The sequence below is a fragment of the Pholcus phalangioides genome, unplaced genomic scaffold, assembly GCF_987345545.1.
Source record: "Pholcus phalangioides strain wild (caught in Gottingen) unplaced genomic scaffold, Ppha-v1.0 ptg000032l_1, whole genome shotgun sequence".
In the NCBI taxonomy this organism is placed as follows: Eukaryota; Metazoa; Arthropoda; class Arachnida; order Araneae; family Pholcidae; genus Pholcus; species Pholcus phalangioides.
This window is the reverse complement of record NW_028301622.1, coordinates 4,017,800-4,031,770: the sequence shown is the minus strand read 5'-3', so window position 1 is coordinate 4,031,770 and position 13,971 is coordinate 4,017,800. Positions and strand designations below refer to the sequence as shown.

Below are 13,971 nucleotides of genomic sequence, written 5' to 3'. Positions count from 1 at the left end.
AATGACCCGTGGCACAATTCCAGAGCATTTAAGTGGCCCGTGGCACATTCAAAAAAGATCATTTAAGTGGCCCGTGGCACATTCAAAAGATCATTTAAGTGGCCCGTGGCACATTCAGAGATCATTTAAGTAACCTGCGACACAGTTCCAGAACACCTAAACGATCTGTGGCACATTTAGAGATCCCTTGAGTGACATGTAGCACAATTTTAGAGCACTTAAGCGATTCCCGGTGCGGTTCTACATCACTTAAGTTTTACCCGCGGAACATTCCCAGATTACTTAAGTGATTCATGGCATAATTACGGATTACTTGAGTGGTGCGTAGCGCAGTTCCACAGCACTTAAGCGTCCCGGACATATTTCTTCAGCACTTGAGGGATCCGTGAAACATTTAGAGACTGCTGAAGTCGCTGTGTAAGGGATTTATCATTAGGGAAAATGTTAGTTCAGGTGCCCACAAAGTAGCGAAAGATTTTTCTCGTTTTTGGCTCACTGAGTAAGATGCCATTAAGAATATTTCATATTTTCATACAGTGATGACGTAAACATCATCCAACCCTCCCCCCGTCATCAAAAGTCAGCAAACCAGAAACCCCTCCCCCATCGATGATGACGTAATACTTGAATGGCTCCTTACCCTGAAATTATTTCTTTCACAAATCCTTAATTTTGTTCCCCGTGAACTATAATTTTAGCAATTCTGAAATTTCTCTTAATAATTCTGAAATTATTTCTTTGATTGGTATTTTCAGCATTTCTATAAATTCTGTAGTAATGATATACCTTTAAGATGCCGAATTATGCCTCTCGGAATACATGAAATTATAGGTCTCAAAAAGTATTTTGCCTCTGGGTCCCCCCCCAAATTCCCAACGACGGCCCTTCCAATCATAGGCAGGGATGGAAGTCTGGGGGAGGCACGGTCATTATTGCTGGGGGGGGGGGCGGCACGATGATGTGAATTCATATATAAACATATATACGTTATATCAGTCACTCCACCTTTGACACTGGGGGGGGGGGGATGCCCCCACGCCCTCCGCATCTCCGCCCATACTTCCAATGTACCAAATGCACACAGCCTTACTGGAAAATATCTCTCAGTACTGAATGCAGCAGTGCAGATTTCAGTGGCTTAGGGGTCATTCAATATTACGTCAGCATCAATGGTGGGAGGGGATTTCCGATTTGCTGACTTTCGATGACAAGGGGGGGGGGAGGCAGGGTTTGGATGATGCTAACGTCATCAACCACCCTTTATGAAGATATGAAATATTCTTAACGGCATCTTATTCTGTGCGCCAAAAACGGAAAAACACCTTTCGATAGTTATTGGGCACCTGAACTGACATTCTCCCAATTGATAAGTCCCCCCTACAGAGCCACTTTAGTGATCTCTAAATGTTTCACGGATCCTTCAAGTGCTCTCGAAATGTTTCCGGGCCGCTTAAGTGCTCTGTAACTGTGCAACGCACCACTCAAGTGACCCGTAATTATGCCGGGATCACTTAAGTTATCTGGGAATGTTCCCAGATTACTTAAGTGATGCGTGCCACAATTCCAGAGCCCCTCCCCCCACCTCATAAATGTTGACGTAATACTTGAATGACCGCTTAAGATTCTAAGAGGCCGAGGACCCTCGAGATCTAAGATTTTGACAACCCCTCTCGAACCCGCGGCCGCATCTCATAATTTCGTGCCATAGGCAAATGCTATTTTTGGGCGGCTCTCCTACAGTTTTCTTTGAGGCAGACGTGTGTGTGTGTGTGGGGGGGGGGATTTGCCTGTAATGCAAAAAGCAGCCAAATTCTGGGCACGTGCCCTATTTGTTCAGGGGCGCTGGAGAAGAAAAAGAGCGCTGAATTCTCACTCCCACTACTTACTTATTTACTACTCGGGGGGGGGGGGGTATGGCGAAATGCATGCTTGTCATAGCTGGAAGAGTATTCGTGACTGTGTACAGATGGCGCCCACATTTTGAGGCAGAATGGATCTGCCTATGCCAGAGAATAGCATAGGCATCGGAACCAAGTGGGCTGAGTCTCGAAACACTATTTCGGAGGGCCACATAACAGTTAAGCCCGTCTCTGCGGTGATGATATGCGCGATGGAACACATACCATAATTTAAACTATTAATTTATAAAACACAAATGCTCTGTTAATAAATTAAAGATTAATTGAACTAATTATCTTTTGAATTAATTATCAAATTTGATTAAAAACAGTTTTGTATACGAGTATGTTTATTTTAGAGAGTCTCTATTTTAATCATTTAAAGTGAATTTTTCCATCCTGTTTGAATTCGCAAAAATGTATTAATAGAGGGCACTTTACATATTTCAAAAACTGAGTTGTGCATTAAAAATCGCATGGTAAATGATTGGTTCATCATTCAGCCTTTGACTACATTATGGTTCCCGCACATCATGCAACACGGCGCCTAGGCCAGTGCCGTCTTAACTCATGGGCCCAACCGGGGCTGAGTCTTATTTCAGCCCCCTCAAAAGGATCTTGAAAAATTATTTCGTTGGGCCGCAAAGCAGCTGTTTTCGCACCGGGCCGCAAAATAGCTAAGCCCGTCCCTGCACGTGGCATTCCTTTCATGAGAGTAATTAAAGGTAATTCCAGAATTAATGAAAGATATACTTTCAGCATTGACGAAATTGGTAATTCCAGAATTAATGAAAGTGATAATTCCAGAATAAATGAAAGTGATAATTCCAGAATAAATGAAAGTGATAATTCCATAATAAATGAAAGATAATTCCAGAATTAATGAAAGATAATTCCAGAATTAATGAAAGATAATTCCAGAATTAATGAAAGTGATAATTCCAGAATTAATGAAAGTGATAATTCCATAATTAATGAAAGATAATTCGAGAATTAATGAAAGATAATTCGAGAATTAATGAAAGATAATTCGAGAATTAATGAAAGATAATTCAAAAATTAATGAAAGTGACAATTCCAGCATTAATGAAAGATAATTCAAAAATTAATGAAAGTGACAATTCCAGCATTAATGGAAGATAACTCAGAATTAACGAAAGATGATTCCAGAATAAATGAAAGAAAAATTCTAGTTTTAATGAAACAGAAAATTTCAGTTCCAAAATAAATGAAAGCGATAATTTCAGCATTAATAATGAAAGAAATAATTCCAGCATTAATAATGAAAGAAATAATTCCAGCATTAATAATGAAAGAAATAATTCCAGTATTAAGAAAAAATCGATAATTCCAAAATTAATGAAAGAAATAATTCCAGCAATAATGAAAAAGTGATAATTCTAAGATTAATGAGAGATAATTCTAAGATTAATGAGAGATAATTCTAAGATTAATGAGAGATAATTCTAAGATTAATGAGAGATAATTCTAAGATTAATGAAAGATAATTCTAAGATTAATGAGAGACATAATGCCAGAATTAATGAGATATAATTTCAGAATCAATGAGATATAATTTCAGAATCAATGAAAGAAATAATTCCAGCATCAGTAAAAGAAATAATTCCAGCATTAATGGAAGAAACAAATCCAGAATTGATTAAAACAATTACTTCAGAAGTTATGAAAGAAATAATAATTAATAAAGAAATAATTCCAGAATTAATTTCAAAACACCCTGAACTATATGGATAGATGCAATTGGATAATGAGACAATTGGATAATTAAGACAATACGGAGAAATTAATTTTCATTTCCGTGCTTGAGAAGATATAAATAAAAAGCTGAAATTAATGCTATTGCATGGATATCCACCTCAAAAGTGGGTCTGGCTAATTATTTTATATTCAATTTTCTGTGTTTCGTATCTCTAAGCGAACTCAATATTTCAAAAATCCAGAATTCAATATAGTTTTTAAGATTATTGATGAGGCGGAAAACCCTACTTAATTTCCACATTTCTATGCTAAAATCGGCAATTTTAACATTGATCTCTATGGGGAGGATCGCGTTTGTTTTCACCGAGTCACGTGGTCTTCCGAGAAAGATGTTGGGGGACACCGTTCTCAGCACTGCCAAGGCGGAGACCGCTGACGTCATACTCCCTCCAGTAATTAGGTAATAAAGATTAATGAGAGACATAATGCCAGAATTAATGAGATATAATTTCAGAATCAATGAGATATAATTTCAGAATCAATGAGATATAATTTCAGAATCAATGAGATATAATTTCAGAATCAATGAGATATAATTTCAGAATCAATGAGATATAATTTCAGAATCAATGAGATATAATTTCAGAATCAATGAAAGAAATAATTCCAGCATCAGTAAAAGAAACTCGGTGTTTTCACCGAGTCACGTGGTCTTCCGAGAAAGATGTTGGGGGACACCGTTCTCAGCACTGCCAAGGCGGAGACCGCTGACGTCATACTCCCTCCAGTAATATAAGCTCGATGGGCAAGCCACATCACATAACCTTCAGGGCTACATTTGGTCCGCGAGTCACACGAGCCCCCCCCCATGCCCCCCTCCCGCGTACGTTTCTGATCCTCACCAATATCTGTTAGGAGGTGGGGGCAGTGCTGACGAAATTTGGTTGACAAGGGAGGGGGAGAGGGTCAGAGTTTTGCTCACTTTTACTGACACGGGGGGGGGGGTCAAAAATTGCTAAAAATTTGCTTACGTAATACTTGAACGGCCCCTTAAACGATTTTTTTTTCTTTTGTAATTTAATAGTTTTTCTATCTTGAGCAGCTATTTCCACAAAATGGTCGGCGGGCCACTGCAAAAAAAACTCTTGAGGGTCACTCCGCGGGTTACTCTTGGGCCATAGGATGAAGAACTCTGAACTATCATATGTAAATAAATAAGATAAAGCTCGTGGAGTACTTTTTAATGGCCAAATATAAGAATCGAAATTTTTGTGTACGGTCCTTGATCTAAAAATTGCTAATTTGTAAAATTTGTGCTCTTCTTTCAGAAAAACCTAAAAAAATTTACAACATTTGGATAAAAACTTCCCAGTGATTGTAATTTTTGATTTTCACACTCGTTTTTAGGATTTATTTTTTTAAAGTACAATATCTATTGATGTTAACTATTGATACGTTAATCTCTTAACGATCAAGGACGAAATAGAGGTGGAAGAAATGCACATTCCAGCTCTCTTTACTTTCTTTACCTCTTTCTCTCACATCGCGAAGCTTTATTGTAACCCTACTATAATTTATAGAAGAGAGATGCATTATATGTTTGGGAGAAAATCAGTAAACAGGAGTGTAGAAAGAATGGGAGGGAGAAGCTGTTTCTTTCCCCCCCCCGGTCTTTCTATACTTCTGTTTAGTTATTTTCCCCCTACATATACAAATACATACAAATACAATACATACAATACAAATATAACGTGTATCTCTCACCTATATACAAGTATACATGAGGGAAAGAAACACATGGGGGAAGGTTAAGGATGTGGTTGTTCACTAAAGAGAAATCTATTACACTAACCCCCCCCCCCCCCTTCTACTTATAACATGCGAACAAGGAAACCAGTTTTTAATATTTATCGTCGATATTTCAAACTCAAAGATCGTCAAAAACTTTCGCCAAAAGCCTGTACGTGATGGGGTTACAGTAGCAGAAATGAAGTTCTCTTCCGAAGAAATCATCTGTTTTTTGGAATTCTTATTCATTAGATGACATTTAACAAACGAGAAATAACATCAAATATATCCCGCTTTTAAATTTTGCACCCTAAATTCGTTAGTTGGGTGCCACCATTTATTTCAAGTAAACAACTCGATGAGGTAGAACGTGTCCTATGTTCTAATCAGCGTTATCTGAATAAGGTTGTTGGAACAGTAACGTTAATGAAGAAAACGTAGCTTTGAATGGCCTTAAAATGTAGTAAAAGTAAATTCATCATACATATAAATGTTCCTGAGTACGTGTTTAGTTTGCTTAATATGGTCCCCTGTTCATTGTAGAATACAGGCACGTTCATCTTCGCTTGATATATCAGATATATCAGTGTTTTTCAACCGTTTCATCAATTATCAATTAACCGTTGTTGTTGTTGCTGCTGCTATCCGTTATTAACCAATCGAAGGGAAAAACACTTTCAGTCAACGAGAGTCGAAATTAATGTTTTTTGTGGTTTTGCATAGCTCAGTGCAGTCTCTTTCAACCACGTAAAACACCAGAGGCAAAAATGCTTTCAGTCCGCAGTAATAAACAAAATAGATACGGCATAGGGGGGGGGGGCAATGATTTTAGTCATAGATTGGAGATGGAAAAACGCTCAGAGTCCAGCACATGCGCTGTAGAAACGAATTTGTGACATGAGCAGAGAGCGATATTTGAGCGTGTGTGTGATTTTTTGATTTACTGATGCTTCTTATTACTTTGTGTGATTTGTACTTATGAATTTGTGGTTAGTTTGTGTATAAAAAGTATCACTGAGTATAGATTTTTATGTTGTATACTAAACAAACGTCCTCTCGAGATTCCAGAGAAACAGTCGTGCAAAACCATCATAGTGAATGACTCTAAACAAGTAGTGTTTAAAGCTTGGATGGATTTTTTAAAGCCTATGGCTACTGCCGACAAGGTCAATCAGATGCTTTCACGTAGATAGTTTTACACCACGTTTAGTGTGCGTACCACCGTTCCAGTTTCTTTGGTAGTAACACCAGCCATGAAGTTACTTTTAAAAACAAGCAAAAAAATAAAGAAAGGATCATCCACAAGAGGACATGCGTATCGAAGAATTGGAAGTTTTGAACAAAGCCCCAATCCCAATCTCTCGTGCGAAGTACAGTGACCTGCAGTCTTTAACACGGCCGCTGTGGTGGTCGAGTGGTCATGATGACGGACTCGCATCGCGAGGATCCGGGTTCGAACCCCACCGTCGCCATAGTGGTGGTCGGCTGAAGTTGGTTTCCTGTGGCTCCCAACTTCGAGGCGCAAATGCGAGCCGATCTCCCCATTAAAAAGTCTCGCCGCAGAGAGCAACAGGCCTACAACGATTAATTATTCAATCATTACACTTCACTCATAGTTAGAAAAACTGGTGGCAGATGGCAGCACTACACATAACAAGCATTACACAGAAACAAACTTTTTACGTCAGGTAACACTACACGTACACACACACATTCCCGCATGTACCAATTCGTTAGAGGTTCCGCAGGGGAATATGGACGAGGTACATGTGTGGTGTAGTAGTAGTCTTTAACACGGTTTCCCCATCAATCCTGAAGCTGAGAGCTTTTGCAACATCTCGACGCGGGATGGACGTTAGAGCGATGAGCAGCATGATGACGTATACTTGCAGTATATAAAGTTTATATAATTTCTACAATTCATGCATTTTATGCCAAACCGTAAATAATTTTCCTGTTCGTTTATATTTTGAAAATCCGCAAATCATTTAAAATTGATTTATTTTTTGCCAGTCTAAAAATTATATATATATATACACTGCTGCCCACCCAAATTGCAACACCAAGAAAGACAAGAGATATCGCAACAATATTTATTTTGTAGATAACATGTTCACCAAGCATCAAATGATTAAATTTATAGACTTCTGTGAAGTGTGGTTCCTGCCAAAATCAGTAGCCAGAGTAGCCGCCATTGTTGGACATCACCGCTGCAACACGCCTCGGCATTGATTCAAAGAGACTTTGGATGTGTTCTTGGGGTACAGCAGACCAAGCAGCTTCCACGCGTTGCCAAAGTTGATCTGGTGTGGCAGCTGGGGATGTAATCTGGGTCAATCGTTGAGCAACCATGGACCACATGTTTTCTATCGGCGAAAGATCCGGAGAGCGAGCTGGCCAGGGAAGCAATTCAATCTGGCGATTGACGAAGAACCTTTGGACAATGCGTGCCACGTGTGGTCGCGCATTATCCTGTTGAAATATGGCTGTGGGCAAGCCCTGAAGGTAAGGAAGGACAACTGGCTCCAACACCTCGGAGATGTAGCGCTGGCTTTTTAAAGTACCGGCAATGCGTACTAGAGGAGTGCGAGAGTGATATCCAATACCGCCCCATACCCTAATACCCGGTGCAGGACCAGTGTGGCGGTGCATAACGCAGCTGTTCAGCATCCTCTCTACACGGTGTCTCCAGACTCGAATCCGACCATCGTGGTGTTGCAGACAGAAGCGTGACTCGTCAGTAAAGACAATTTCATGCCATTGTGCCGTCCACATCCTTCTTTCATCGCACCATTGGCGGCGGAGACGTCTGTGGTTCTGCGTCAAGGGTAGACGAAGCAATGGACGTCTTGCGGACAGACCACTCTGCTGTAAACGGCGTCGAATGGTACGCGCAGACACTGGATGATGAGGTACAGACTGAATGTGCTGTGCTATGGTTCGTGATGTGGCTGAGCGATCCGTCACTGCCATACACACAATACGCCTGTCATCACGTCAAGTGGTGCACTGAGGTGGATGCGATCGAACACGTCGGTCCGTCGTACCCTCCTGCATCCAACGATCACATATCCGCATTACAGTTGTTTGGTTTCGTCCAACACGACTACCGATTTCCCTGAAAGATAATCCACAATCTCGGTAGGCCACTATCCTTCCTCTGTCGAACTTGGATACTTGATCAAAAGTTTTCTACGAGGCATAATTGATCGTTTTTTTGAAAAAACCACAAGAAAAACACAATTGCCGTACTTCAAATCGTCGAAATCTCCAAGCCTTAAATAGCGCTTTGAAGTGGCGCCACAGGCACGCGTGATGTGCGTCTGCGCTGAAATTCTAATCATTTGCATATCTCACCTCCGCTAATGCATGTTGTAAATTTCATATTATTTGCATGCTTCCTTCAGGGTGTTGCATTTACGGTGGCCAGCAGTGTATTTATATAATTTTTGATTTCTTTAGTTTTTTCGGTTCTCAAATAATTTCTTCCAAATTATTTATTTCTGGTAGCTCCGCAAATTAATTAATTTATTTATTCAATATTGTTGGCCCAAGACCTATACAAGAGGACGCGGTAGATTTGTACACATATGCTTTGAAACATTTGACAAGAAATCGGAGATCGTGGGGAGTTAACAATAGTAGAGGATAGTTTGTTCCATTCAATTATGGTATTGGGAGAGAAACTGAATTTAAAACAATCTGTAGAGGCAAAAATTGGTTTTAATTTTTTGGGGTGGTCAAGTCTATTGGAAACATCGGAAGGCCTAGACAAAATACCGGATGTATTGAAATTTAAATTACCATGAATAATTTCGTAAAGCGTGGCTAAGCAGGAGATAAGTCGGTGAGTAGCGAGTGGGTGGAGATTAAAAGAGGCCTTTCATTTGAATTTTTCACGTTTTATGAAACAGCTTCTACAAAACTTTTAAACTGCAATCATACTGTGTAATCAGATTACATTAAGAAACCATAAAAGTTTGATAAAATCCCTTTCATACAACTTAAAAAAATTCCAAGCAATAAAGATCATAGGTTACATTCGAGTAAATGCAACTGGTAAGCTTATAGGTATATATATATATATCTCTTGAAAATATTTGAAGACATTTTCTCCCATCGAATACTTGTGAGGATCGGAATGAAGACATCTTTATTCCCATATTCTATTGAACTCTAGATTAAACCACCAAAGAATGGCTCTAGGCTGCCTATGGGCACTGAATCGGGGGTGAAGGAAAAAAATAATTACAAAAAGTTGCGAAAAAAATAGTCTTTATGCACGAATTTCAAACTAAAGATGCAGGCGATTCGTCCGCATCTTTAGTGCTCGTGTGAAAGAGTATGCGGACCCGCATCCGCTCCGTGTGAAAGGGGCCTTAGTTCGAATTTAGGATCGGAAACTGAACTAAAAAGATGACCAGCAGTCGTGAATAAAGCGGGTGGATTTATTTTGGATAGATTCAAGTTTGTCGATGTCACTAGAGGTCTGGGTGTCCCAGACCTCAACTGCATGAGAAAGAACGGGAGAAATATAAATTTGGCAGCAGAGAAGTTGGACGTCTCGAGTAGAATGTTTGAGGTTGCGACAGAGGGAAAAGTTTGTTGAGACATTTCTGGTAGGCAATAATCGATATGATTATTCCAACGGAGAGATCAGCCGAGATTATGACTCCCAAATTGAGAAACTTGGGATATGGTTACGTTATTGATCGAGTATGAGAATTCAAGGGGAAGAGTTTTACGAGTTTCACTCATGAAAACTGTTTTAGATATGTTGATAGGCATATGCCAACATAGCACCAATCTGAGATGGAAACAAGATTACGTTGGAGAGTTTCTTGATAAGATTGATGATTAATTGCGCGGTAGATTACACAGTCATCAGCAAAAAAAATCTATTGGTGCAGTTGAGGGTTTCAGAGAGATCATTTATACAGTCGAATCCCGTTTTAACGAATACCGTAAAAGTGAAAGTTTCGTTTTAACGGACATTCTTTTCTAATCCACCAAGTAAGTTAACATAAGAACAATGCAAAGACTTGGAATTCCTTTATAACGAAATTTCCTTTTAACGAAGTGATTTCTCCGGTCTCTTCGAAGTTGTTATAACGGGATTCGACTGTATATATTAAAAACAATAAAGGCGAACAAAAATTAAAAATTGTTTTATATTTGTTGGTCCTTCAGATTTGTCAACTACTTTAACCGGTCTGCAGTTGTAAGCACCACACACACACACAGAGAGAGCGAGAGAGAGAGCTCTACAATAATACAATTAGTCAATCATTAAACTTCATTCACTATAAGAAGAATTACACAGAAATAAACCTGACGTTAGGTTCACAACACATGCACGAAAATTTTCCATCATGGTCTAGGCCTTCTTTGACCACCTGCTTATATCTCTCCATCTGGTTAGGAGGTCTGCAGTTGCAAAAAGATTGAGAACACAGTTGAAGATATCAATGAAATGATTCAATCTGTATATACTGTATATTTATCACATTGAGCATAGACTTCATTTAATGGAATTGGTATGTATTGTTTTCTCGAAGGTGGATTCTTGGCATTTCTTTTGCTGTTCTGCCTCCACGGTACCAATGCCGGCTACATCAATGACATCGCCAACGCCGTCCGTAACTGCAACAGCCGTCACATCAGGACATCATGTGGTAACTCTACGGAATCTGTTGTATTGACTGCTAACGTGTGAGCATTTGCCGATGTACATCATATATAATTTTTTTTGTGATTGATCTCTTCACATGACGGATTCTGACATAGCTTTAGCCCATAAATAATACAGGATGGACCAGAAGTCCTGACCTATTTTGATAAATGGCTTAAATAATTTTTGAAAGGGGAAAAGGTTTCTATAGTTTCTACAATATTTCTACATGCGCACCTTTAGTGACATGGAGGATGCCAATATAACATTTATTATCAAGTTATTTGTAATGGATGGGGAGAGATGGTTACAAAGAATGGAAGTAAAATAGATGGACGTAAAAACAGGAGGAACTTTGAAACCTTTTCTTTCAAATGATTCAAATCAAGGGGGTTCTTCAACGTATGGTTCCGCGGGTCACATTTGGCTCTCGGAGCTGTTTGTTGTGGCCCTCCGATCATTTTCAGAAAATGGTTGAAAACATTAAAAAACGATTAATTCTTGAATTAATGACAGAAACAATTTCGGAACTGATGAAAGAAACAATTCTAGAATAAATGAAAGAAATAATAATGGAAGAAATAATTCTATAAATGGAAGAAATAATTCTATAAATGGAAGAAATAATTGAAGAAATAATTCTATAATGGAAGAAATAATTCTATAATGGAAGAAATAATTCTATAATGGAAGAAATAATTCTATAATGGAAGAAATAATTCTATAATGGAAGAAATAATTCTATAATGGAAGAAATAATTCTATAAATGAAAGGAATAATGCTAGAAAGTTGATGAAAACTCAGAATAAGTGGAATAAATAATTTTTGAAATAAGCAATTTCAGAAATTAGTGAGAAAAATACTAGGAGAGATGGAAAGAAGCTGTATCTAAAGAAGTCAGTGGAAGCAAAATTGTCTTTCATTATAAGGGGAATGGCGAGTTTTCCTATCGAGATGTAGGATAGTTTGGCTAAGATACCAGAAGTTGAGATGACCATGGGGAATCATATATAACAGGGTTAATCGAGAAATGAGACGAAGAGTGGAGACAGAGGGAGAAGATTAAGTTCGTTTTGAAGTTGGGACACGGAAACGAAAGATGACCAGATGTCGTTACGTTAATGTAGGTATTCACCTACAGGGTTTGAACTATAGCCACAATTTTTAGATAGAAAATCTACATGGATTGGTTAAATTCAGGTTTTTAACCAATTTGTGTCCATCGCCTATACAAAAATTGCGACTATATTTTAAACCCTGTCGGTGAATATATCACCCAGTTGTATTGCTGAATACTGCATTGGCAGATTTGTTTCTAGCTACAAGTCTAAGACTTTTCAACTGCTGATAGACTGATATTTCATCGATTTCTGGTTTTTTTCATATTGTGAAAAGTACCGCTTTGCCCTGATTGTGGACAGGTGTGTCTTTTGAGTTTAGAGCATCCGTACGTTTTAGTACATTTTAAACTGGAATTACACTGTAAATGTTTGATAAAAGATCTTTTACAAAACTTGAAAAACCCAATGAGATCATCGGTTGCATTTTCCCGAATGTAAACGATACGCTTATTCGTTGGATTTTTCAAGTTTTACGAAAATCTTGTATGAAATACTGAGAAAAAGAATTTTCTGGATGTTATGCCGAAACTAATATTCGGAAAGAAAAGTGATTTGTCTCCTCCGGGAATCGAACCCGGGTCCCCTTGCATACTAGCTTGTACAAAAGTTTGATAAGAGCACTTTTATAAAACTTGAAAAATCCAACCAATAAGCATATTGATTACATTCGAGCAAATGCAACTGATGATCTTATTGGTTGCATTTTTCAAGTTGTATAAAAGAACTTTTCTAAAACATTTATAGTGTAATCTCAGCCTTAGACACCTCATGATGTCAACCGCAAGCGTTGGGAAACAGTGAAAAAAATGAACTCTGATCGACGACGGCTCTTTACCTCAAATAAACTCTCTAAGGCCGGTATTACACTATAAAACTTTGAAAAAATTCTTTTATAAAACTTGAAAAATGTAACCAATAAGCACATCTGTTACATTAGAGCGAACTTAACTGATCCGCCTATTGGTTGCATTTTTAAAGTTTTATAAACGAACTTTTATCAAACTTTTATAGTGTAATGCCGGCCTAAATCACAGCAACCCGCAAGGGTAAAAGGCTTATATCCCTGGAGGGACAGAGCCTGGGTCGTGACTAGTCTGTCGGCCTAAATCACAGACAGAAATAAAAAATAATCATTTTTGAAATGATCAAAAAAATTTGTAAACAGTAACTTCTGCATAATCACGACATAATCAATTCATTCGCAGCTGTACGGAAGGCTACCGTGATGATTGCGGCGAATGCGTTTCATGGGAGAGTTTCCGTCACACTTTGATGATGTTCGACGCTTGCCGCAGAGACGATAGAATTTTCCGTATCGTCATCAAGAAATATCCCAAGAAAGGTATCATTTATAACCAATATTCACAAATTTAGAAAGAACTGTATACAGGTTAACCACAAAAACCTTGATTTCTAGCAGATATAGAACTAAAACAAAAATTACTGCCTGTCTTTCCGGGTAATTTTTTTTCGAAGAAAATGTCGTTCTGGGTAAAACGAATGTAGTTTCGGTTTTGGATATGGTATGAGATTAAGAAAATACTATTTTATGAATATTTTGGCATAAAAAAAAAAGATTATTGTGCTAATTTTATATGCAAAATTAGCATATTTTCAGTTCTTCTGCTAGACGTTGTACACTAAAAACTACTGTGTTTGTATCAGCGTGTTCTTCACACGGATATTATTGTAAATTATTGCTATAGCATTCTTCTGTGCACTGAATCAAAAGTTTTGTAATATTATGAAAACTTTTTTGAGGTATTTTTCGTA

At 38.2% G+C, this 13,971-nt stretch overlaps 1 protein-coding gene across 4 annotated transcripts in view; it reads left to right on the top strand.

Annotated features, from left to right (window-relative positions):
* Positions 1-13,971, top strand: part of LOC149066799 (limulus clotting factor C-like) — a 58,749-nt gene that overhangs the window by 13,963 nt on the left and 30,815 nt on the right. For all 4 annotated transcript variants that reach the window (XM_089253199.1, XM_089253201.1, XM_089253200.1 and 1 more), the window contains exons 2-3: positions 10,964-11,117; positions 13,404-13,540. In XM_089253199.1, coding sequence (XP_089109325.1) covers positions 10,964-11,117; positions 13,404-13,540 — 291 coding nt within the window. The remainder of the gene's footprint in view (positions 1-10,963; positions 11,118-13,403; positions 13,541-13,971) is intronic.